Source organism: Cygnus atratus, chromosome 8 (genome assembly GCF_013377495.2).
Source record: "Cygnus atratus isolate AKBS03 ecotype Queensland, Australia chromosome 8, CAtr_DNAZoo_HiC_assembly, whole genome shotgun sequence".
Taxonomy (NCBI): Eukaryota; Metazoa; Chordata; class Aves; order Anseriformes; family Anatidae; genus Cygnus; species Cygnus atratus.
This window is the reverse complement of record NC_066369.1, coordinates 20,580,912-20,608,553: the sequence shown is the minus strand read 5'-3', so window position 1 is coordinate 20,608,553 and position 27,642 is coordinate 20,580,912. Positions and strand designations below refer to the sequence as shown.

General features: G+C 34.8%; 1 protein-coding gene across 6 annotated transcripts in view; it reads right to left on the bottom strand.

The window, feature by feature from the left end:
- Positions 1–112: 112 nt before the first annotated feature.
- ZZZ3 (zinc finger ZZ-type containing 3) overlaps positions 113–27,642 on the bottom strand; it is a 63,791-nt gene continuing 36,261 nt past the window's right edge. For 3 of the 6 annotated variants that reach the window (XM_050712256.1, XM_035538213.2, XM_035538212.2), the window contains exons 4-13: positions 19,828–19,966; positions 18,279–18,426; positions 18,078–18,196; positions 17,717–17,788; positions 17,432–17,533; positions 15,279–15,374; positions 10,816–10,968; positions 7,290–7,424; positions 4,559–4,659; positions 113–4,189 (exon numbers count right to left, since the gene is read on the bottom strand). In XM_050712256.1, coding sequence (XP_050568213.1) covers positions 4,045–4,189; positions 4,559–4,659; positions 7,290–7,424; positions 10,816–10,968; positions 15,279–15,374; positions 17,432–17,533; positions 17,717–17,788; positions 18,078–18,196; positions 18,279–18,426; positions 19,828–19,966 — 1,210 coding nt within the window. In that variant the 3' untranslated portion in view covers positions 113–4,044. Of the gene's footprint in view, positions 4,190–4,558; positions 4,660–7,289; positions 7,425–10,815; positions 10,969–13,983; positions 14,096–15,278; positions 15,375–17,431; positions 17,534–17,716; positions 17,789–18,077; positions 18,197–18,278; positions 18,427–19,827; positions 19,967–27,642 lie in introns of those variants that run through there. The other 3 variants (XM_050712257.1, XM_035538214.2, XM_050712258.1) reach the window with 2 other exon arrangements.

Here is a 27,642-nt window from a genome sequence, read left to right as displayed (position 1 = left end):
TCATTCACTGTATAGCATATTAAGAACGCTGCAATTTTCCCATTGATTTTTAATTAACAGCATTAATATTTGTGGTATCACTTAGCTTGTTCTTTTTTTTTTTTCTTAGTGACTAAAATCTCTTGTTACACGCAAATGTAAGACAGCTGGAATTAGTCAAGCTAGAAGTTAAAATACAGTTTTCAGACATCCCCAGAACACGGCTACAACACAAAGCAGGAAAAAATAATTGAAAGCAAAGACACAGTTGAATACTGTGGAAGTCTGTCAGTCCTGTGGGTCTGACTTGTCTGAGAGCAGACACCATTTTGGAGACAGCTGTCTTCTGCTGGAAAGTGTTGGGTATTATAAATGATGACTTCCCAGTTTTGTGGACTGAGGTGAAAATAATGATTGTATAGTGTAGTTACATGTGCAATTTGATAATTATCCACATTAACAGCAGTTTTACTATATTAGCTAAAATCTACACATAAAGTTAACCATGAGCCAGAGCGTATGGAGATGTCCTTAAATCATACTTCAATGGTATTTCAAATTCAAAATTCAGACCATCATGTTATCCTGTATTGGCATTGCCAAAACTTTGACAGAAAAAAAGGGGGGGGGGGTGGTGTCAGGGATTTAAAATAATCAAAATATTGCTTGCATCTTCAGTAGGCCACTTATCCATAATATCTGAAAACAAGTCTGTAAAAATCATATCGTATCTCCATTAAGTTAAAAAAAATATTGTGGAGTTTCTTTGGTTTACTGACAACTAAATAAAAGCTTGTTTGACATTCCTATAAAATTGCATCCTCTTACTGGAACTACTGGATAAATTCAGTTGAAGTGGGTTGCATGATTGCTCTTTCTGTTAAAGTTGCACTTGATGCAGCAGATTTGTATTTTTAAAGTTACCTTTCTTGTAATGAGGACATAATACAAATAAAACATACAAAAATGAGGAGTAATAATTTGTTACAATTTATGTGGGTTTAATCCTTTTTAAAGCACAGTACATGACTTGGACATATAGTTCAAATCAGCATGCTTACAAAGTATGTCCTTTTTCCACTCAGGGCAGACTCTTCTGTTTTCTTTCTCTTCCATAGCATTTGCCCTGTAAATGCTAATTCAATTATTTTGTTAAGGGAATATTTTAGATATGTTCTTATCCTTCACATCCTGGATGTTCCTCCTTCCCTCGGTCCTTTTACAGGCTACATTTTACCTCTGATGCTCTAGGAAGCGCTTTTCCAGCTCCAGAGTAGTGGCATTACATGACCAGCAACATCTGCAGTACAACAGCTTTAAGCAAGAGACTTTTGTAATGCATGAGCTTGAAAAGGTAGGTTTTTTTCTAAACCAAGCCTGCAAGCAGTAGCAGCTGTATTGTATAGTATTTAAAAATAAAAAATAAAAATCTGGAGGTACCATGAAGTTCCAAATTCATCTGGGTAGCTTTTAGAGTATTTATTTTTTATTACGACTAATTACAAATAGGTTAAAAAGTGTGGAAAAAGTGTGGAACATCACACTTGTCAGGATGGAAATAAAGGCAAAAATCAGCTGCTACCTTAAAAAATACAAAAATTATTCAACATACAGTTTGTTTAAATTTTCTTTCTGATTTTTCTGGTCCTTTTTATGGAACAAAAAAAAAATCCCATGCTTGTCTGGGTATATGTGCATTAGATATCTATTTGCATATGTTCATAATGTATGCAAGAGAAATATCTATATATGCATGCATATGGACATATAAGTATTTATATGCATTCAATTAACAAAAGGATTTATCCAAGACACTTCTTTCTTAGGTGATTCAGATTTGAAATTCTCCTTCTGCTTCCAATTTCATTCAAGTTACATACATATATTTTTCTTCCCAAGCTATCCTAAATGGATGACTGAATATTTGCTTTTAATCATATTTTCACTAATGTACTTCCATTATTTCCTTTTTTCTCTTTAGGATATCAACAGAACACAGTTTACTACAGATTCTCTCCCTGATAACACATCTTCACCAACTCTGCCTTCTCATAAACAGCACAAATGGTCTTTCATACTCTTTCACTAGATCCTGTCAGAGCAGTATCTTTCTGAATTAAAGGGAGAACTGAAGTATGCCTTGTGAATTTTTCTGTTGTATTTTCCTAGGTTTAATTTATCTAAGTATACAAGATATGTGAGATAGGTTTACATATGATACTTGCTCAGTGTTCTAGTAACTGTACTCTATTACCTTCTAAATAGGTTAAATGCTTAAACTTGCTTTCCTCTGAAGCAAAAAATGACTACACCTAAATGTTATTGTGAAAATTAATACTGATCAGACTATAATTATGGTTATTAGGTGCAGCCAGCCCTTCTTATTGCCATATTTATTTACTTTTAAAGTCAAATTACTTTCTTTTATAGCTAATTACTCTTGAATGTTCAAGTTTTCAAGCAACTGGAAGTCTACTACAGTTATAAAATAATCAAGTGTTTCTGAATCACAAGCTATACATTTCAATAAAAAATATATTAACTAAAAATATGTCACAATAATTACAAAGCTTCTCAGACAATGGCATACAGTGTACCAAAGCTACTAAAGTCTGATTTTCCTGAAATATGAAAAAGAACAATTTATGAATAAGATACAAGAAAACTGAAATGCCAATCCTGCAAAGGCGAAGCATATTTACGTAGGTGCAGAGCGCCATCAGCTCCCACTGATATTAACAGCCGAGGAAGGCGCTGGGCATCTTGCAGGTCTGCATAGTGAATGACATATTAAAATGCCCTTTAATGTTTTCCATTTTGATTAAAAAGTCAAAACTACACAGAAAGGAAGTCACAGCAAGCATTCTATATATAAACAGACTGTATCCACATAGTTTATTTCTCACAGTTCTCCTGACAATTGAACATTATTTAAGAACATACTGTATACACAGATAAGAAGAAACATACAAAATGTTTTAAATGATGCACAACAAAATCCAGCAGTATAAAAGAATGCATGTGAACCCTTGCTCACTGCTCAGGCTAATTTTAATCACTGTTTAAATAGTAATAAAAATACAATCTTTCATGGATCTTGTGCAGACTACAAAAGAGGAAAAATTATTACCATATATATGATTTATATTAGGCAGTTTTCTTTGATGAGTTGCACTAACAACTCCAAATACAGAGGCAGAAGGCTGTGTATTTTATTTTAAAGGAGTTAATGTTGAGTATTAGAGACTTTACACAGTTACTACCACTGGCACTTTTCACCATATTTTGTACACATCACATGATCATCTTATATAACATTACATTTAAAAAATATATCTGAGTGACAATTTTATAACATTCACACACCATGAGCTGGTTAAGGAAGCAATGCCACAGTTGCCCCCTGTAGTGCTTCACTGTTGGTAAATAGAGTTCATTGTGGTTTTAAAAAAAAATTAAAAAAAATTAAAAAAATTGAAAGTCAATGTGATTAAGCAGCTCCGATTTAATAAAGGCCTGTAACCAACCATTGCTGAGACAGTGAGTATTTTTTAAGAGTACATCCTAGAAGCAAACACTGTCATTGGTTAAAACCTTGCCTAAAGAAGTCAGTTACTGTGCTGAAAACTATTTCACAACAAAACTGCAAGCTACTAAACTGTTTTTATATAAATACTTCATCTCCTCTGGATCTCATTATAACCAAGTTCTTCAAAGCCTTTGGAATTTACTCTGTCTTTAATGTGTGCTCTCATTTCTGGCTCACCCTTTTGTATGTTTTTCTTTTGTGTTTAGATTCACCACCTAAAAATGACTCATGTGGTGAAAAAAGTCTCCCAGTGAAACCTTCTGCACACTAGGAATGTTCAGCTGCTGTTCAGTGATCTAGAACCATGACAGCTCAAAGCTGTAGTTTGACAAGTACACCCAGGAAGCTGTCATGCTGTGAGCGACATTTCAGGGAAAGCAGAGAGTCTTTCCAAAATGTGCACAGAATTAACAATGGTGCCATTGTTATTTTTCAAATAGGATAGTAAGCCCAAGATTGTAGATCTGCTTCCCATGTCATCTATTTGCTGGAAAGTAGTTTGGGTCAAGGTAATTGTAACTGGTGCCCTGGGACATGCAGTAGTCTCTGTCTAAAAATGTCTCTGCTCTGTAAATAGGTTCTAACTGATGATCCTCCTTATGAATCTCTGTTTCATGCAGACTGCAAGGGAAAGAAAAAGATAACAGTTTAAAAGTCAAATATTTTCCTTAACTTTCATAAACATCTTTCAGTGATCATATTAACAGTCATACCAAATTTGATACTAAACAATTATTGTACAAAAAACCATTGCCCCCCACTATTTAACAGTAGTAAACTTAATCTGTCCTCTGTATTATTATTGTATATATTTTACAAGCATGTTCTAGATGTACATCTCCCACAAACATATGTTTAAGTATCTTTCACTTCACTCAACACAGGAGATGTATCCTATGCTGGAGCAGGTACCCAATGTACACAGCAGTAATACCACATTGATATACTCACGGTAATTACAAATACCAAATACAAGTATATGCTGCTCACCAGTCAGAACAGGAGTCACAGAAATCCAAGGACATTTCTTGAGGGCAGTCTTGGCAGTGCCACCGAACACCCTGAATAGGTTCAATCCCGCAGTTATCACACTGTGAAACAGATTGAAGAGCATTGGAAAAAGCAACTGTAATCACTTACGTTAGTAACAGGGTTAGTATTTATGGCACCAACATGTCATATATATAGACAGAATCATATGTTGATTACTGCTAGCTGAATTCTTCTCCTCACAGACCATAATGTATCTGGGATAAAGAAGTCCTCAGACTCCAGGACAGGCCCTCCAGAGCCCTGAGGACTGATCAATCTCTCTCGTTTTGCTTCCCACTACTCCAGTGCTCCACACTGACACTAACCTCCTGCTCAACAAAAGCAGGCCTAGTCCTGCCTGTAGTCACTGCTTATCCTCACACAGCTGAAAGATGTTTCTATAGCTTAAGCCCAACCATGTGTAATGTCTTATTATGGATTCACTTTCCAGGACAGAAGACAGCAGCAAAACTTTACCACTAGAGTTTGTTGGGAGGCTGTTGACGTGCTGTAGGTAGGGACACAAAGGTCAGACTGAGGCACTTTCCAATACTATAGTTACACATTATAGGTGGGCTGGAACTAAAAGCCAGGTGGTTGGAAAGGAACTGGGATAACGGGTTCAGATAAGGAAACAGAAGTCCAAATCTTCAACCGAGTGAGAAGGAAAGAACTATTCTCCTCAGAAGAATCGCACATCTTAATGAGCATTTAAGTGCAAGAAGAATGTGGCATGAAGAGGAAAAAAATAAACTACAAATGAATCAGCAATACTGAATGAAAAATTCATGATGATAGAGAGGAAGAGCAGAGATGCAAAGAGATTTGGTTAAAAAAAAGAAACTTGGAGAATGGGACTTTAAGGCAAGAACTTGCAAAAATCTAAACCATGAACATCGCTGCAGAGATAGGACAGAAAAGGAAAGAGAAACATGGAAAACGAGCCTGTGCTCACATAGCTCATCCTCCTTCAGGACATGGAAGTGCTGTGGGAGAACTTTGGGTGTCATCTGTGAAACTCACTTGCACAGCAACTTGCCCGAGCACAACCAAACCACTCAGGGTTACAAACACCTCACAAACAATCTGTGGAAGTAAGGGATACAGCTGTGACAATGACAGCTTTCAGAGTTTGAGGGGTTGATAATAAAGAAGTAATAGGCATACTTAGGGCTTTTCTCTGAAAGTATCAAGTTCAATACAATACTAAATTATAATTAAAAATCAGTTCCAGTTATCTCAAGTTGAGAGCCAAAAGATAGTGGAAACCCTTAACCTTGATTTCTGTGCTCCAGCTTCCCTCTCCCCTGTGAGGCAAATAATAGCATGCCTTTCGTTTTATTAAAGAAAATAGTATTTGCAAAGTATTTTGATATTATAGCAATAAAAAGCCATAAAAAGCCAAAATGGGATTCAATAATTCAATATTCAAAGTAGAGTTTGAATAAAGTGTAGTAAATGAGGTTGAAGGCCATGCAGAACCAGTAGCGTTCTGAATAGTTGCTTATTAGGTGAGCACCATCCAGGCTGTGCGCTGAGTGAGGCAGCACTGCTGAGGGAAAACAGTATATAATCATGCAATTTCATAGATTATAATGAATAATAAAATCAAATTGGGGTTGCAAAGAAACTTTCAAACTTTGGATGCCTGACACTGCATAATGCCAAATGTACTTTTCAGTGTAATTTTATGTAGAAGAAAGCAACTAGCTTCTAACCTAGAAGGCCTCTCTGTCTGACTGAAGTTTTCATTTTTTTTTTTGGAACAAACCCACTAACTTAAAGAAGAAAAAGGAAAAAAAAAGGGAGGGAAAAAAAGAAAAAGAAAAGCCTTGGAAGTCTAACAACATGAGTAAGTCTGTCAGTACCAACAAATGAGGCTATCTCAATTTTCCCATTGTTCTGAACTGAACTTTAAGCTGAATACCTTTGCATTCTTATATAAATCGTTACTAGAAAATAAGCCTACTTGCCTAATACTTCTAACAAGGTGAAGAAGCTGTTCCAACACAGCAAACAGTTATACAGGAAATCCCCTTGCAAACCAGAAAATGTAATTTAGAGAATGCCCTTTCTTTCATACCATTTATTAATGGCTGACACTGGGATAACATACTGTTTTAACTCATTGTTTATTATATTATTTTCACATAATCATTGTTTTATATTGTTGCTTCAACTTCTGCAAGCATTACTTGATATGATTATGAAGCTGGTACAATTTTTCTCTGTAGAGAAAAAAAAAATCAAAAAATTGTTAAACTGTTACTGTTCTCACTCCGTATCTTTTTCCTTTCTTTGGTCTAAGGTGGAGGAAAAATGACTCCAAAAATCATACAAGAATTATCGTCGATGAATCATTGCCAAACCAGAGTATGGTGCCAAATGGAATTCTGTAGTGATTTAACCTAGCTCTAGAGCCATGTTTCCATACTATGAATGAGGAAAAGACAACATGCTTTTTAATTTCCATACAATATTCCATATATTCTATGAAACCTGAGGCATTGGAAAGAGCGGATTAACTGAGTTGTTTTGATTAAAGAAGATGAGGGAAAGCAGACACAGTGAAAAAGAATTATGGAACCATACTTGTTATACTAAACAAAGCCTTTTTAGGAAATCTAAACCATGTTACCTTTAAAGACTTCTACACTCTGCTGAGTAACGGAACATCACTTAAACTTACCTTGAATCCCACATGCTGTACAAATCCACTTTCTGCATGCATCTGCTGTAGTTTTTGTTTCTTTAATTTTTTAAACTCTAACAGTTCTTTATATTCAGGTAAATCACGATACATTATTGGAATACTCTCTTCATCCTGTTCGTGGTTAAAAAAAGATAAATATTCTTTAGAAATGTACCTACGTATTTCACAAATCAGTAAGTATAATTAACTAACTTCTGGGAAAATGCTGGCAATATATTTGAAGAGACATAATGGGAAATTATTTTTAAAACCATAGCAAAAAAAGTACATAAAATTAACTTACACTTTATTTTTTATTAAATATTCTTTATTATTTGCATTATACCAAAACATTATCCTGCAAATAAGTTTCTTCTGGTGAACTGCTTAGCAGTAGGATAAAGGAGACAGCAGACCTTTACCTTAAAACCCAGCTTTTCTCTCATCTTTGATGACTTACTGCAATTTGTATGTAATCTACTTGCTTGTATACTGTAGGCAAAATGGCAACTGCAGTAAAGACTAAATTTGAGCATTAAAATTTTAGGTAGGTTTTATCAACTTCATTGATCTTCCCCTTCACTATTCTATGGAATAGCTTGGAGCAATATTATTCTAAGGATAGTTGTGATCACTGTTCAGAAGTACTTTCAAAACCGTAAAAATATAAAAAGCTGATGACACCCAAAAATTCTTCACAGTTTTAAGAATTTTTGCATGAGGCCATATGTTTAAAAGACCCATAAATCAAGACAGTACCAAGCTTTCATTATACGTACTACGTACTTTTTAACTGAAAACAATCTTTAACAGATTAGATTCTCACCTTTACCTGTAAGAATAAAAAGTGATGAGAAATATCATTCCATGACTGTAAGAGTAGAAAGTTGCAGGGTTATTTCGTCTCATGCTCACTCCTCCTTCCATTCACTTCATGTTGTCTTAATAGCTCAATAAAATAGATTGCTACGCTTCCTAAATCATGAAAAAGTCTGTATCCCTGTATGCCGGTGCACGTAACTGTACCCCCAAAATCATAACACACAGTTCTCTTTTTAAAGAAAAAAACACACCATTATGGTTTTTCTCATCCAATTTTCTTCAGCAAAGCTTGAAGACCTGTACATTACGAGAACAGAGAAGCTCTCATTCTAATTCAAATGTCTACTTCAAGATGGCTATTTAATTGTAGCAGCTGTACTTCGTAGATATCAACAGTTTTCAAAGAAGAGAGGTCTTTATGGATTTACAACAGTTTTCATATCCTGTACTGGTAGGAATGTTCAGTTATGAAAATGAACTACGAGACAGTAATAAAATCTTCAAATGTAGCCTGCACGCATCCTTTCAATTAATTTTTTTTAAGAAACTGAAGTTTGAAGAATGTATGCTATATTTAGTAAGTTTACTAAAGGAAGGGAGGGAAAATGGCATGCTCTTTAGTGCTAAATTTCTAAAGGTTGTATCAATTATTTAATTGTAATTCTGAAACTATTTTGAGGACTAGACTGCAAATATTCAGGAAAAAAAACAAGATCAAATGACAAACTCTGTGGTAATAAGCTATGTTCTTTTCATATAAAACAGGGATTCACGTTCTATGCAAATCTAAGTTTTTCTGAGAAAAACCTGCCAGGAACAATATAACTGTATATTGAATAAACTATGCTATAATAATCCTATAATAATTTATTCTGTTCTTGTAAATTGTGTTCTAGAATAATTAGACTATTCACAAAATGAAGTAATTATAACTGAAAAATAAATTCACTCTTTTAAAAATAGAGGGTCTTCACTTAGGAATAATTAATCTATACCACAACAATTTTTTGAAGAATGGTTACGCCAGTCAACTTGCAATACCCAGACATAATCTTTTGTTTTTACAAGGAAACAGCACCTGGTACTTCCATTGTAAAGAAATCAAAGAAAACCTTGCCTATAATTTTCTTGCTACACCAAATATATAAAGTATTTTTCTCTGAGACGCTGACTGTAACTAAGAGATCTGATTTTTAACATTAGAACAGACTCGAGTATATTTATTTTGATTATAGTTCATGATCTCTTTTTCTTTCCAAATTGTTTCTATTTTGCATTGATAATGGGGATCTTTTTCGTAACTGAGCTCACCTGTGTCTTTCTACATTACTGCAAGCCAGAAATATATCCATCTGGAAATGCTGCACTAGTGAAGAAAGAAAAGATTAAGCCAAATTAAAAAAAAAAAAAAAAAAGGGCACAAGTCCACCATTATCACTGCAAAAAAACAGCAACTTCTATCAAAATGAAAATAAATCCCAGTTTGTTTATGGTGCTCATATTTACTAAAGTTAGGACACCATGGGGAAAAAAGTGTTTAGAATGTTTTAGGAAAATATTAAGAACAGAATATGTATTTAAGAATAATACAGAACAAAGGAATGTGTGATCAAAAACAGTTCCATTGAGATACACAATAGTAATCGGCATCTCTTCTAATACACATTTTTCTTTCCATGCCTTTTAAGATTCTTATTAGGAATAAATAAGTTATCAGAAATGCCTGTAGATGAAAAAAGACCATCACTGAGAGACAGGAGGAGTGAAAATGTGATTTAAGACTGGGTAATAAATGAGCAAACGTAATAATTTAAGGAAGATCATGCAGTGCATGTAAAAAAACGTCAATAAAGTAAATGAATGGACTTAAACTGGGCAGCCTTAATGCCTCTGTTATGCAACAAGCTTTTCACACACAAGATGTCACTAGGCTCTCCAAAACAACAAAAAAAAATTAACAGGTCAGGTCCTTCAGTCTAAACACAGTAAAGCCACAGTGATTCACACCAGCTGTGAGCCTTGCCAAACATCTTCGCATTGGGATCCCTATATATAGGCACTATAGTCCCCCATATGGTTGTAAGAAGTGTCTAAACCATTGTACTATTACTGCATGTGATAAATTAGGAAACTGGAACACTACACGCTGTAATGACACATTGGGACAAGACATCTACTGGAATTTGCCTCTAAAAGCACGTATTTGCCACTTCAGGACTCAGACTGTTAGTTCATGTTTTCAAGCAGATTGAAAAAAATTAATTCAGCCAGTGGAAGAAGACAAAAAAGCAATGATGCCAACGGAACTCAAGCTTTACCAAGACACTACGCAACCTGTCTAATACCACACATTTTTACCTAGAATCATGCCTGGCTAGTTTGTACAATTTTAAAACAGATCTCACATCAGATCACTTTTTGAAAATACGCACAACTAAAACATTTTAGAAGTTGTTTCAGGACAGAAATTTTTATTACTTCATTTATTTCCTTTCTTTTTTTGGTCTGATTTTTCTGGAATTGTGAATCTTTACATTAACGATGTGTTTGCAATTCAAAATGGCCCATGAATCTGACTACAATTTAGGACTTAATTGATGATATTTGTTTTATGACAAAGATGCTTCATCCTCATATTATTCAATAAACAAGTTAAGATGACAGTAAGGAATACATCTGCTTACTGATTTAAATGACATACCGATACTTCCTCTTCTGCTGCAGTATCCATATGACTGTGAAAACTGGATCTGTCATCATCTTCATCCATATAAACTGGGGGTTCATGAGATGTCATGAAAGTTGAAGGTTTGAAAAGATGTTTATTTAACGGGTGCTGCCGTCTACTTGATGACTACAGTGGAAAAATAATATATTTATAAAGAAATTGCTTGATTACCATTTAAGTAATCCTCATCAATACAACCTTGTCAGAAAAATCACTCTTTTGCACTGAACGTGTACCATCTTCCCCATTATTTTTACTTAAACCTCTATATTGGAGCCTTGTATAGCTTCATATTGCGGAGCTTTTTTCCCCAGTAAGTGAAATCAGATGAAGAGCGGAACGCTTCTCTGCTAAAAACCCAGCAAGAAAGTGCTCTCGCTATAAAAAGCCCACCATCTAAATTAATGAGACACAACAGTAAAAAAATAGAAAATAAAACATACAATTTTAAAGACTGAGAACCGAAGTGTAAAGATATTAAAAGACTTCCAAGGCTTAAGGGATGGCGCTCGTGTGGGACTAACCAGAGAAGTACTTTTGTACACATTCAAGACCCAAAAGACCAGTCCACATTTGACACATCATCAAATTCTTGTATTAGTTTGTGCCTTGGAAAATGCAAGTCTAGTCTAATTTTGTCCAGATTTCTTTCTTACTCTACAGTAAGAAAAGGCTACTGCTAAAGGCTTTTCATTCCACCACAAAAGAGGTTTCTATGAGAAAGAATTTGTCTCTGAAGGTTCTTTTTCATTGCCACTGACTGGAAAAGGAATCTAAGAAATGTTAGAACAGATAAATTACTCCATTAGTGTGTATCTAATGCTGTCTGAAGGTGTAGAATGCACAGCAATTTTAAAGTGTATTACTTAAAGGCACTCAGCCCCCATTACTTAATCCCCATGGAAGAATATTAAATATCAAGTAGAAGAACTATCAGTGAATGAAACTGACTCAACTTTTTACTTAGCTCCTTTCCAGACCAGCATTTTGACATCTTAAATACATTCCACAATTTAAAGAAAACAATGCAAATCAAAAACTGTAAGCATGGAAAACATTTTCTTTTAATTATAAAACAGAGGACTTGTCTAGGTTCTGTCACGTAGACAAAGCATAAGGAATATTTACAAGTTAATGCTTTCTCTTTTCATACGAGATGCTTTATCCCAAAGGCTCCTAAAATCAGTTAGAAACCTGTAGTACTGTAATAAAACCATTTATCTCTAAACCGGGATTCAATACATAACATTATTTTATAGTTCTGCACAGCTTAAAAAGCAAAGGCAAAGATCCCATAAATTATATTAGATGGAATGGAGCTCTGCAGACAGAAGTATAACAAGGAATTAAGACTAGCCCCATTTTAAGGAATGATTTGAAATAATAACGATTGGAAGCTGGTACCTCATATCTGTAGGAGCACAATGCACAGAGTAAAAATGAACATTTTGTTCTAAGACTAATATAGTGCCCGTTGCATTGAAGTTTTCCACCTTCTGTCTTACAATCACCAACTTCCTGAGTTTTGCTTCCTTTCTGGTTTCCTTTAAGATTTCATACCGCCAAAAGTAATTCAATTTGTAAGGTTAGACTGTATTTTAGCTTGAGCTGACACACTGATTTAAATTTTCCATTAATATAAGGAAAACAGATCTGCATACAATACTAGATCTGGAATTCAAGAAAGGAAAACCATGTCTATGCTTAAATAGTTGCAGTATTATGCATATGGTTATGGGTTTTGAATTCTGTTTTTAATATGATTCTGCTTTTGGTGAAGAATGAACTAAAATACTACGTAAGAGCAGATAGTTAAAAAATCATTTTTCCTTTGGGAAATTTATCTTTTGGATTAAGCTTAAAGGCAGGTGCACTGATAGAATATAAACATAAAATTGAAACCAATAAGCCGTAATTGAAGAATTGATTACTGCAGTCCTAAATCACTGATTCTATTTTCACCAGCAGTTGATAACATTGAACAGGAAAATAAACTGGTGCATCGTGCTTGATTTCCTGCGCCATTTATCACAAGAGACATTATGTCGTACAAGGAGACACACACAGCAACTTCAACAAGATGTTAAGGAACTGAATAGCATTCTCACCTACCCAGTAACCATTTCAAAAGAGCAGCCTAGGCAATCCCCATGGAAAAACAGAAGCACCTTCCCCTTGTGAAGCATCGCTTTTGACACAATGGTTTACGTTACATATAATTGTGTTCTTATTTCCTCAAAAATGCATACTTTAAGTATCAGCATCCAATATTTATATTTCTATTATTGGCAGTAAAGCAGATAGTGCACTTTACAGTGTATACACACACTCGGTATTGAAACACACATGAGCACAGCATAAGCAGGATCCAGGCTTTCAGTACCCCTTGCACTTCCTTTCTGCCACATTATGTTATTTGCTCTGGAGACCTGGGAATAACTACAGCCTGGTATGGTGCTGTCAATCAGTGCTCTAAGTAGACAGCTATATTAGCTCAATTCCCCCCACATACACTATTTGTTTGATTTTTTTTGTGCGCTGTATTTTTTTTTATGTGGGTTACAAAGAAAAAATGGAGAAGCTACCTTAATAAAAATCAGGGACAATGACCTTACTCTTACAACTCGGTTTATTACCAAGTATGAATTATACTGTGTTATGGTTATGAATTATACTGTGAAAACAGACATGAGCATTACATTTGTTCTATGTATAAGTTTACCTAAAATCTATATATTGCAGTTTGAAAACGTTGAAAATTTTGTAAAATATGTTTCAGTATTGATTATACTGTGTATGTAAGAAGAACAGCAGGGCTAAAGAACTTTATGGATCACTGTTCAAATTAGTGGAAAACATGGTTAGTGTCACACACATACTGATTAAATGCTCCCATTATTCAGCAAATACAGTGGTCTGCTGCCCTGCACTCTGTAATAACAGTCTTTCAAATAAAATCAAGAGGAAACAAAAAAACCTTAACACATGACTAAGGTCATTTAAAATTATAAGGTGACACAAAGAACCCCGAGGGTTATAATTTTCAAAAACCAATTTTCACCCCCCACCCCCCTTTTGAAATTAGCCCCACAGAACGGTAAACTGTACAAGGAATGTAGAGTTCTAATAGATAAATCTCACCACAATATTTAAGGTATCAATGTTTGCAGCTGCTTTTTGGGTTCTTCTGCCAGAAAGCACTTTTCCAATAGATAAAGCAGCAGACAAAATCATGTCTGTGCCTTCCCTGCCTCTGTTTATAGAGCAGAATAGTAGATTAAAATACTGGTGGAAGTAAAATGGCATTACCGTGTTAAATGGAAAGTCTATGATACTCATTCTTTGCAGTAATTTCAGAGAAAAGTAGTAGACAAGTGGGGGTGTGTACCCTTTTACATCATTACAGACAAGCATTAGTAGATCTCCTATCAGACTCGTCTGACAGTAACTTTAGGTCCCAAACTTTCAAGGGACTAAATTTGCAAATATGCATTTTCAGAATCAGTGCAAGGCTTACTCTAATTCCTTATCAGAAAACATCACAGATACCTGGATGCAAAAAAAAAAAAAAAAAAAAAAAAAAATCAAATGTTGCTCTATAAAATGTGATTGTAACCGGTTTTAAACAACTTCTATAAATACACTGTTACAAAAAACAACAGCAAAAACATGCCGAGATTTCCCTCTTCAAATGTCTAGGGTTCTCATTAGTATCCAGGAGTACTACATGATTGACATCAAAATATACGATTGGCCTGCACAGCAATCTAGGGTCTTCTCTATGCTTTTGCAAATTAAGAAGATTTCTCAGGGTCATATTTTCTCACCCATTCCAAGATCAGGAAAAACATTACATTTTAATGGTCATTTATATGACCTTTTCATTTTAATGGTCATATATACTGCAAATCAAAATAAAAGATGACATTTCAGAATTAAATGCTCATTTAATGTGCTAGCTTAGGATGCTGTTATACACACTCGTCTATGCTTTTGTTAATTAAAAGATGACTGTACAATATGAACCAGAGGGCTCCTTATCCTCTTCCAATAGGGTTCTCATTAGCCTCTTCTATATCAATTACTATAAACTTACAAACGAGGAAAAAGTACCCCCCAAGTCCAATGCTCCAGCTTTGTTAGTTCAGCCTGCACTCTAACTGCAGCATTCTCTTTTCTGACACTTCATCTTGGTGTGATTATGCAATACAGCTGTAATTAACAGGTGTTGATGTGAAACTAGAATAACTCCTAACTCACTCTACATTGCTAATGGCAAAAGAAATAGATTTAATTAAGAAATACATGCAAGGTGGAGCTAGTGAATGAGAAAGCCTTAATCAAGGCTTAAGTCCATTGAAATATTAATATTTTAGTTTCAATTTGCATGCAAATGCAAGAAGAAAAATGGAATTTCTGTTGTAATATTGTCTCACCTTTTTGGAATATAAATATAAATTTGGAGTTCTTCCCGGAACTGGAATACCAGCTTTAGTCAGTTTAATAAAATATTTTTGTACTCTACTGGCAACCTAAAAACAAAAAGCAAAAAACAAGCAACAATTAAATGTCAAATGAAATATAACAGGCCTTCACTTCAAAGCTTTGCCAGCATCGTTACACTGGTTCAGAATATAAGGATGACAAATTGTCATTTTCTACTCTGCAACAACTACTTTAACCATTACCTATCCTGCAATGCTTCATTTATCATATTTCCAGACACTTTGAAGTCTTTAAGAGTTAAAAAAAATCCCTCTTGTTTAAAAATTATACAGGAAATCTACCAAGAGTAGGGATAGGAAGGAAAGAGCTTCAGTAGTTTGTTACCTGCTGAAGCTAAATGTATTCTTTCTTAACAGCAACAGATAAATTATGTATAGTTAGCATACAGAAAGTACTTCTGCATTTTATTTATGAACTAAAAAGCATGCATTTTAATTTCCCAGTATGTAGAAATATACCTGTAAGCATAGATATGACCCGAGATGAGGTAACGCTGTATTAAGTGAAACACTTAAGTACTGTTTTATGCAAAAGAATACTAGTGAAATAGGAGAAATGAAGGTTCTGTAAACACAGAACATTAGCATATTTGTTTATTTATAACTTCCGGTCAAACTGGAGAAAGTATGCTGCTTTAGTGGAAAAATCCCTAAAAGTCAGATGCAAAAACATTCAGTGCCTCCACTTTTGTGGATGTGGGCCCCAGTATAAAACTAATTCTTCTGTCTGCAAGTATTAAAATGTCTGCCCATTTTACAGTACTGAGGTGCAGGAAATTCAGTACTCCAGTGTAACTCAATCTGAGAACAACTGGTGTCACACACTATACTTTCTATAAAGAATTAAACGGATGCTGTCAAAATCTGATGAACAACAACTATGTGTGCTGGAAAGCTGCCTGGTGGAGAAGGACCTGGGAGTACTGGTTGATAGTCAGCTGAATATGAGCCAGCAGTGTGCTCAGGTGGCCAAGAAGGCCAACAGCATCCTGGCTTGCATAAGAAGCAGTGTGGCCAGCAGGTCTAAGGAGGTGATTGTCCCCCTGTACTCGGCTCTGGTGAGGCCACACCTTGAGTACTGTGTTCAGTTTTGGGCCCCTCGCTACAAGAAGGACATGGAGGTGCTCGAGAGAGTCCAGAGAAGGGCAACGAAGCTGGTGAGGGGTCTGGAGAACAAGGCTTAGAAGGAGCGGCTGAGGGAGCTGGGATTGTTCAGCCTGGAGAAGAGGAGGCTCAGGGGAGACCTTATCGCTCTCTATAGGTACCTTAAAGGAGGCTGTAGAGAGGTGGGGGTTGGTCTATTCTCCCATGTGCCTGGTGACAGGACGAGGGGGAATGGGCTAAAGTTAGGCCAGGGGAGGTTTAGGTTGGATATTAGGAAGAACTTCTTTACCGAAAGGGTTGTTAGGCATTGGAATGGGCTGCCCAGGGAGGTGGTTGAGTCGCCATCCCTGGAGGTCTTTAAAAGACGTTTAGATGTAGCCCTTAGTGATATGGTTTAGTGGAGGACTTGTTAGTGTTAGGGCAGAGGTTGGACTAGGTGATCTTGGAGGTCTCTTCCAACCTAGACGATTCTGTGATTCTGTGATATGTCTGGCAGTTTTGTCAAGGGCTTTGGGGCACTATTAAAATTCTTTATTTGAGATTAAAAAAAATCACATTGTTATTAGTGAAATGCAGGCCCTGCTGTTAAATTTTTAAGAAAAAGTGATAACTGAAAAGCTACTAAATTTTATGTATTGCAGTTATAAAAAGAGAGACCTACAATTAGAACTACTGTGAAATTATATACCAACTGCTGGGATGCAGTGACTGATACCAGTACTACCATAGACAGTAGAATATTCAAGCAATGCATAAACAGTCAAATCATTTTCTATCAAAACAGGTTTTATTGATTTAATTATGAACATTATCAAAAATAAACCTCTTCTCCAATTTCTCATTTTATGACTTATTGTATCTAGATTTATTTCTAATTTGATTTTTATTTCCTGTTAAAAAAAATCTCTTATCAGTGCTTCTTAAAAAGCTAAAAAATAATCAACAAATGGGATTACTTCTTCAAGCATTTTACTTGTTACCTGCTTTGCTGTTCTATTTCCCAGTTCATCAGCTATCTTCTGCCACCTTCGGGACTCTACTTCCTCTGGTGGATACTTCAGAAGCAACTGCTCAAGTTTTTTCTAAATCAAGAACAAACAACAGAAAAAACACACATTTGTCTTAGTAGAGATACAGGTTGTCAAAGGACAGGTATCTACATACATGTGACTTTAACTTCTAATTACTGTAAATATTATTACAATGTTTGTTATTATTATCACATATGTTATTGCAGCTACCAATATGCAAGAGTTTCCCATTACCTGTTCCTCTACAGTCCACAGCTGGTTAAAAGTTTCAGGTTTGGTCTCATCGCAAAGTCGTCCTCTTATCATCTGCTCAAATACAGTATATAAAATGGAACAGGTGTTTAGAAAATGTACAGCTAGGATAACTTGACTTTGATCCTTTTCGTAAGTAAAGATCAAAACTGAAAGAAATACATGCATGAAAAATTGAAATAAAACTGTTCTAAAGCAAAACATAGGGTCTCCAATTTGATCCATGAATGAATTTTATGATCAATTTTAACGGTTAAAGTAACAGTTAAAATTATTCACATACCCCATAATTTGAAAAATGTTACTGTTTTGTAAAAATTTACTTTCCTTTTGTGATAACTACCTGTGGACGACTGCTTGTAGAACCTTCCGGACCATCACTTAAAGGCAAGACAGAGTATGAAATAGACTCTCCATCCTTCTTGGGATCCAAAGGACTTTTTGGTCTTGCAGGTATACCTACTGCAAACAACACAAGAACTGAATTATTAAACCTCCGTGCTGGTCTTTTGCTTCTTGTAACATATATTCATTCTCCTTTTACCTTTGTCAAAAATCAGCTTTGCTCTCCTACTGTTACGTTTTCGGTTTTTGAATTCTCTCTCAAAGTTTCCAAGGCTAGTGGTATATTGGTCCCAGGCAATCTCAGGGAGCTGAACAACTCTCTGAGGATATGGAAGACCCATATCGACCTGAAAAAAAATGTGAAAAGTGATAAACAATACTTAATGTAATTGTTGTATATCCCAACAAAGAACTATGAATCCTGGAAAGTTATGAAAAAGTTATGAAAACCTGCCTTTCAACTAAATGCAAAATTCAAAATCAGTATTTTTAAAGTGCCATGAAGCACACAGGTTTTTTCAGGAGATCTCTTTCAAGAGTAATACACAACAGTGCATATAAAATATGCAGCGGCACGGTCAATGATGGCTTATTGAGCACAAAGATTTAAAATTTGTTTCACAGCTGAAATCAGGTGTTTCTGACTTCAATACTCTGTTGCTGTCTACCTGTCTTTTATTTTGTTTAGACATACTGCTTGTCCACTACCTGTACATTTCTTAAGGTTAAGAAAACACAAAGTTTTATTATCTGATAAACTGAAACCCAAACCCATCCCTTCAAGGAAATCAAAGCACAATTTACAGTGTTTATGCTGTCTTCTTACTATAACACAACTGATGTAAGCCTTACAACTTTATTTTATGGTCAGCCTTAAGAGTATCCTTCCTTGGATTCAGAGACATAAACACATCAGATGCCTTCAACTAGCATTAGTATTTCCTATATGATACAACGATTATCAAATGCAATCCTATTACATGTTATTAACACATCTCAAAATGTAATGACTAAACTACCACTGAAAGCAATAGACTGAGGTCAGACCTCTCTTTAAACCAAGGTATCTACGAACCTAGGGAAAAGGTATCATAAAATACTCATTTAATTCTCCACTGAAATACAGCATGTTGCTACCAGACCAGAGGGTCAAGCATGTTTGTCACTGGCAGATGTGGCAAAATGTTCAAGCTTTAAAACTTTTTTTTTTTTTAGTTTCTCTGTTACTACATATTTTAAGCTTGAAAAGAAAATCTTTCTTTATCAAAAATCATTCTCCTCCATCAGACAGTATTTTAATTACATTATCCAGCACTCTTCCAGGTATGTTTTCTAGTGTCCATTTTGGTTTAATGAACTGTATTTCCTACTCTTCCAAAAGTACACTACCAAATTCACTCATAGAATGTCATTTAATTTCTCTAATGAGAAAAGTTACAAATTCCTGGCTTTATAACCAAGCACTTGCAGTCACCTGTAGATTTCAGGTTGTCTTAAAATACCCACATTACAAGTTTAAAAATTACATTTCCATGTAACAATGGAAAGAAAACATATCTAATAAAATATTTGAAGACCTCTCTCAAAGATTTTATAAGCCCAAGGATCATTTCTGCTCAGCAGAGAAACAACTTCAAGCTCCTAATGTTTCTATGCAAGTATATATGGAATTCTGATTCCTACAAATGATGAATTACTAGGTATTAAAAAAAATCTGAACAAGACTTAAGAAATGCCCATTGAAATACCTTCTTCTGGAGTCTTTCCACAAATCCAATAGGATCTTTCAGTGCTTCTCTCTGGTGTCTGCCTAAACTTTCAAGGTCTTGAACTGCTTGAGTACGTTGAGCCTCGAGTACAGCAATCGTCTGTAACAGTCTCTGATAACTACAGAGACAAAGGAAAACATCTCACTAAATTTGTCTTTACAAGTGATCCCCCCAAATCTAAATACTAGCCACAATAATCAACTAGTATCTAACATTTCATAGCTTATCTGAAACAGTTTATAGACATTTTTACTGAATTATATAAATAATTATCTCAAACTTATTTTAAGTAGTAGATGAATTTATATAAACCAGTAAAAATATGTATGTACTATATTTCTTTAAATGTAAAACCTACACTAGCTAAAACAATATGGTATCAGGGACAAGCTACTCATATTCTCAATAGCTACGATCAACATACTTTGCTTACAAGGAAAGAAAATAAACAAAATGATGTAATTTCTCTTTCACTTCAAAATAAGCTACAAATGACTACTACAAAATTTTAACATTGCACTCAACCACCCACACGCTGTACAGGAGCGTACAAACTTTGTAGTTAAACATTTCATAGAAGCTTCACTTTAGAGAAAAATGTAAGGACCATTTACAAAATGTACCAATAAACCAAAAAGTAAGTAATTCGCAAAATAAATACATACAAAAGAGATTCCTCTAAGTATACAGAAGTTGAATGAAATGTCAGTGTTCCCTCAAATCTGCCATGCTGAATTCACATACAATTCTGATTTCCTATTTAGCAGATACACTAAAACATCACTTATGTGACTCTCATATCTGTACCTGATAATGGAAGCTTCTCAGACTACCTTCTACAAAGCTAACTTGGAGACAGGAAATCATACCATACTGTAACTAAGCCTTTAAAAAATGGGTAACTATGTTTAATCCTTTTTATAAGCTTTCTAGTTATGGTAGTCCACTTCAGTTCCTGAATCATGCAGTTACCTGTGGCCACTGATGTTGCAAATTACTAAATATAGACTATACACACACACACTAAAATCTAAGATCTATTCACTACTAAACCATTTCAGTGAATTTTCTTTCTGCTCCCTTATTGCTAAAACAAAGAGAGCACTAATATAATGAATTCCACACACATTACAGAAAAGATCCAGAGGTTACAGAGCTAATGCAAGTTTTTCAATTGACTACCCTGGTAATTGGATAAGGCCTGAAGTGCAGGGAAGTAAACAGCCTGAAGGCAAAGTGCAGGCTTCATACCATCAAGCATTTAAGATTCTGCCTAGACAAACTGTTGCCTCACCCCCCAAAAAGTTAATTTTCTTTCCACTTACATGTAATAGCTGAAAACACAAGATACAGTCTTAAATTTTTTAGTTGAATACTAAAACGCTGAGTGGATTTAAAACCACCATGATATAAATATATTATGGATCTATTATTATTTAAATTTGTTTGCACATATTCAGGTTATATTCAATTGAGACCAGAAATGCTTGTTCAGTAACTAATGCAATTATTCCTGAACAGGCAAAACAAAGAATTTCAGAAATAAGTTCTGTGAAGGTAGTGACAGCACATCGTAATTGGCCTGAGAAAATACTGCAATTCAAATGGTTATGGGTTCACAGGAAGCACCATAGGTGGAATTAAAATCTTCACTTAGTTTTTACCAATAACATCTGATTACTGCCTATCTTTCCATAATTGAGTTCGAATGGAAAGAAATGATAACTGGAGAGGAGGAACAAAACAAGAATATCAAACTCTCTATTACTTCCACTCCTCATTAAAGCATTCATATGACCTCACTGAAGTGATCACGGACTAGAAGTTAAATCACTCAAAAATGATCCCTCTGGTCTTCATGGAAATACACAAAATACAAGGATCATTCAGAAACAGTACATGTGATGTTGATCTGCAGTTACATAGCACTATTATGAAATATTTCAGTAGTGAAAAAGGGGGTACTGCGCAAACTGCTCCAATAGATATGTTTCCCAGCATTTTTTGTACCTCTGTCGAGGAAATTATTTCTTTGGAGCTATTTACTTCAATTTCCAAAGATTTTAATAAGTAGATATATTCTGAAGCCCAGGAACAAGAGTGCAACTTTGTTACGTGAATATCAGATCTGTTTAAATGGGGGAAAATGTGCACTTTAGGTCTTGCTTTGCAAACAAAACACAGAAATACTAGCCCTCAAATACGTCGTTAACATATTCCATATTCACGTACTTGATATTTGCTAAATACTGCATTCTCTCTGAACCACTGTTCTTCTTTTTATATTCTAACACAACTTTTTAACTGACTGTATAATAATGCACCTGCAAATAACCCCAAGTTTTGAACTCCTACAGTTTTCACGTGGTTGTACAGGCTTTCCGCTCGACAATCCTACATGACTGTAAGAGCGCCAAGAATTTCTCTGAAAAAGCAGTAAGTCAAGTAACACATGTTGAGCACTTTCTCAAAGTCTGTCTGTTCCTTTACTACATTAAGCAAAAGAGAGGTGTCCACATAATTTCCATGACACTTCAAAAATAAAGCAGCTAACAATTTTATGATACATCTTCCAGTTCTTTTGTAAACAGGCACAACAATTAGGATTCAGACTACTTCCTGCGGCTGAGAACTAACATTCTCCAAAATTCAAGAAGCCTAGTGAACATAAGACACAGGAAGGAGAAAGCTGCACCTCAGTTCTCCACACTCTGCTGTAAAACTGGCTCCATACTTCAACAAGGCAACCAAAAAGCAACCATCTCTACATTATCAGCAACCACTACAGAATTTCCCATGAAGCATCTGTGAGGAATTACCAAAGAAAATGAACTCACATCCTCTCAAACTCACATCCTCTGCAAAAACAAAACCAAGTCATACGACTAAATATACGTTATCTGAGTAAACCTGCAGTCAGTTGTATCACCTACAGTGATGGGAGGTAGGCTTCTCTCAGTTCAAATCACAAAATCTTTGGAACATACAAAACCTGAAGCACAATTTATTTTGTAGGAAGATAAATATATAATAACAATAAATATAATAATATTATTATAATATTATATTATTATTTTATTATTATATTATATTATAATAATATAAATAATATATAATGCAGGTAGAGACAGTAGTATTCTACTTTCCCCTCTGGTGAAAATAAACGGAACTTGTAGACTGAAATCCCTTCAACCTCAAGGTTTAGTCCTTATTTCCTAATGTTAACTAATTTATCTTTATCAACCTTACATGACTACATAATCACCTCCAAAGTAACGATATAAATTCTCACATTTACTTCTTTATATAATCACATGTGACTTTGACCACCTCAAAGTTTCACAGAGCATTCAGACAGGCTATCTTGCATACACATCGCTGAAAGCTTACAGCTTACTACTTGCTTTTAGTGTGACCAATTATGGATTTAAAACACTTCCATTATTATCACAAACATAAGCTGTTCCCTTATTATTTAAATACATTTATCACTGGCAGACCACTATTGCAAATCTATGCAGTATTTTTAAAAAGATGGCAATACATAAAATAGCTTTATAAAGCTAGCAGGTGACACTTATTAACAAAGGAAAGCTGTAGCAAGGATTTTTTTTTCTTAATATATTAAGTTAGCTTACAGACCTCCCTGTAATTTATTGTCTGCCTGCTCTCGGAAATTACTTGAAGATTTAAAAAACAGTGAATAAGTCAACCACATTTGCCACACAATCACCACTCAGTACCACGCGAAGACATGTATTTTGTTGACTAACTAAAAACAAGCGACTTGTCCTCTCCTGACCACGAAAATGCTGTGAAGCTGTCAGTGATCACTTTCCAATCCCCAAACTAGCTGCATTTCTACAGTTGTCTGAATATAGTTCACAATATAATAAGTACTATGGTAACAAAACTTTTGGGGATTAGAAGGTAAAAATATGTATGCCATAATTAGAATGTTATGACATCTGAAAATTTTATTATTTCTTATGCAGGTAAGATTTATCTTAAATGAAAGAGTACACTTTTTTAATAAAAAACATGGCTAAAATATATGTAGAAAAAATACCTACAGTAAAACAAACTTGTTTTGTAATTTGTAATTCCAAGAACTCTGTGCACAATCAGTATCTATCATTCCTTGGGAGGCTTTAAGCAAGTCTTTGTTTTAGTGCCATCTACTGGCACTGTAGCAAAGTACGTATTAAAAAATGCTTTCCTCATCATTTATCACTCTGGATTTTGGCATACTATCAGCAAATCAGAAAAAAACTTTATTAGATGCTAAGCTAAGAAAGGATTGGTATTAAGCAGATTTTATTAGAAGACTGAAAATTAATGTAGTAAATTAAGTAAATACACTTAAATTTACACAAGTAAATAGAAGAAAACCTACTTAGAATTTCTAGTTTAACCCAAGGCAGCTATAGTACCAGATACATATATATATATATACACACACCCAATATATATATATATATATACACACACACACCCAATATATATAATATATATATATATAGTACCCAAAGAAATCTTCAAGTCAGATCAAACAATCACCTCTTTTGAAAGACATTTTTTTATTTTTTAATTTAGTTCATAAACATCAGATAAAGTCCCCAGCTTTTAAGCTTGGCATGAAGTCTGCAAGATGCAGAAATTTTGACACTAGTTCCCTGCAAATTATTCTACGGTACATTCAAGATTTTTAAAAAAACTATCAGTGCACTGGGGACAAGTGCTGGGATTCACACTAATGCGAGACTTGTAGAACATACGACAGCAACACGGAAGCAGAAGAGACTGATGAAGTGGGGCCCTTTTTTGATATTCCTTCAGAAACAGGAGACTTTAAGGGTATAATCAATATAGGCATATATCAAGTCCCATCAGGACAAAAGCATCTTTCCCTGAAGAAAGCAGCACATGGTAGTTTTACTTACCTAATACTTAGGTACTGTGACTAAGGTAATCCACTTAGTGCCCATTTTGCAACTCATTATGAAACTGCTTTCCACTATAACTTAAACTCTTTATATGTACTGTAATTTATTGTACTTTATCCATACATAGTATTGATACTTCAGAACACTTAAAAAGACTTCTGAGATAACTAAATAATTAGACTGTATCTCCATTTTATACATGAAACAACAACAAAGCACGCACTAAGTGACTTCTGCTGGTAAGAATACAATATTCATGCTGTAGGAACAAAATTTTTAAAACAAAGAATTATTCACTTTTTTTTTTTTGTGTAGAGAATGAAAGAGAGGGAAGAAATAAGGAATTAAAGGATTAAAACGCGTCTTTTTATTAACATCCACTATGATAATAAATCATGAAGCAAACACATTCGGGCCTTCACTTAGGAAACAGAACTTTTAAAGTTCTTATATGAATCAAGAGCATATCTTCATCTTTAACTATGCAGAGCAAAACAAAGATGGACAAAGAGATACGCAACAACGAGAAGTTAAAAATCACGTACCGATCCCTATCAAAGCCTGAATATACAGGAAACGAAACCCTAGGATCTTTTCTCCTCTTAAAATAGCATGTAAGTAGTTTGTAGTACCAAAGGAACTCCTATCTTGATAAGAACTTAACAAGATTAAAACAAACTTGAGCATGTGCTGCTCACACAATTCCTCTCTAAAAGACTGACTCTAAAATCAGTTTGTAGTTCATGATAGAGATCCTGCCAAAAATTCATATAAGATCAGAACAAATATGCAAGACTGGTAATGAAGTTAGCATTTCAAGCTAGGTTAGTTAAAACTGAAGACCAAAAACACCAGCATTCTCATAGCACACGTCAGTCGCTAGGGTCTGGTTATTTTCTTGGTTGCATCATTATGCTTATTAACATTTTAGTGAAATATCTGAACATCCTTATCAGGTAGACAATTACATTATCATTTATTCCTTGCCCCACCAGATATACTTTTATACTGGTACACCAGCATTGAGATATCACCACTTCTGGTTTTGTTTAAAGTGTCACTTGTGTAAAGCTAAAACCACACCTTTACTCTTACATAACTGTGCTGCGTGAATAAATTAATACTTTAAAAAAAAATCAGGACCATGATTTTCCTACAGCATTTGATCTTGCAACTCTGATGTTTCCTACACCTCAAAAACATTTGATTTACTATGAGGATCCTCCAAAAATGGCAAGCATTTCTAAATGACCAGGTGGGAAAATAAATTTCTACCATTGTTCTGCATTAAAGTAGTAAATTGGCGGGTTACTCATTTGTTTTTCATTTGTGCATTTCTTCTCTGTGATTTCTGATCCAAGCTGAACAACAAAGTTTGAAAGATAAATGAGTTCCTGCATGGTCTCTCTACAATCTGTCAGCATGGGAAGTGGGAGAGATGGTAAGTGCTGGCTCCACTAAGAGCAAGTTGAGCAGAATTCCGCTGTTACTTTTTGCATACAGGTCAGTCCATCAGCAGGCACAAAGGCACACGCACTACCACCATGTCAGTCAGCAGGTAAGCAGTCTCCCTCCCAAGACAGGAAGCTACAACAGAGGACTCTTGGAGGTGAGAGTAATAAGAAGAAAGAAAAGCAGGTATCAGGCAAACGAGAAGAGAATTCAAGGAGCAAAGGACACTAATCCAAGAGAAATCAAGCTTTGTTTTCCACAGGATGCACTATTTAAATGAGGATCACTCTGGGGTTGATAGTGCTGTTCACCAGGACTGCACTGTGGCTGACAGCAAGATAAATATATTCAGAGAAAGAAAAATGAATTTGACAAATGTACTTGATATTTAATAGCTCCCGGGATAAGCCTATTACTGGTGAGAAAAAAGCAGATGTTGCACACGCCCAAGACATTACCTCTTGCAAATTAAGAACTCTATTATTTAGTGTTTATTGGGCAGTTTATGTAATTATAAATCATGATTCTATGATTATGAAAATACTCTTACTAAACATTTCTTTGATCTTGCAATAATTTTATATCATTTACAACTTTTTCCATTGATAAGTATATAGAAAGGATGTTATAAAACAATAATGCTGGCAGAAAAAAATAAACCTGAATATTTTAAGCTGGTGTAAAATATAACCAGAACTTGATTAATAAATCTGGTTGTATGCCCATTACAGGAGCATGATATGATTTAGTAACATAATTATCTGTACTACCAATCTGCAGTTGATCGGAAACTCATACCAGGAGTTTTTAATTGATTTCTTATTTTTCTACGTTGCAGATAAACTAGTTGTAGCATTCAAATTCTACATGAAATGAGATTTTTAACTTAAAGCCGATTTAATGTTTTGTTACTTCCTGAGAATATAGATCCATCTACCAGAGAACAGAACCTACTCCTTGGGGGTGGTGGTGATTGTGTGTGCTTAAATTTTACATTAAGATGTAGTTTAAGAAAAATGTTATGCTATGTGCCATACCACTTTATGGTGGAGCAGACTAAGCATGAATTAAAACACATTCTGATCTAATACGTATGGCATATATGCTTTTTAAAATTAGCAATTAATTTCTATTATTCTTCAACACTAAAATTTATACTTCATCAATGCTGCCAAATATTCTCCTATAGAGAAATCACGGGTTACATATTTACAAAACAACTGCCTTCTCCTAATGCTCTCCACCTCAGTATGGAATAAAAACTGCCACTACTGAAAAGTAACTTGATATGCACCAATTCCCTGTGCTCCTGAAGACGATGAAACAATCTAAAACCTGATCTCCTCAGAATAAAACTGTATGCTGCACAGGAAGACAAGACAAAGATGTTCTGAAA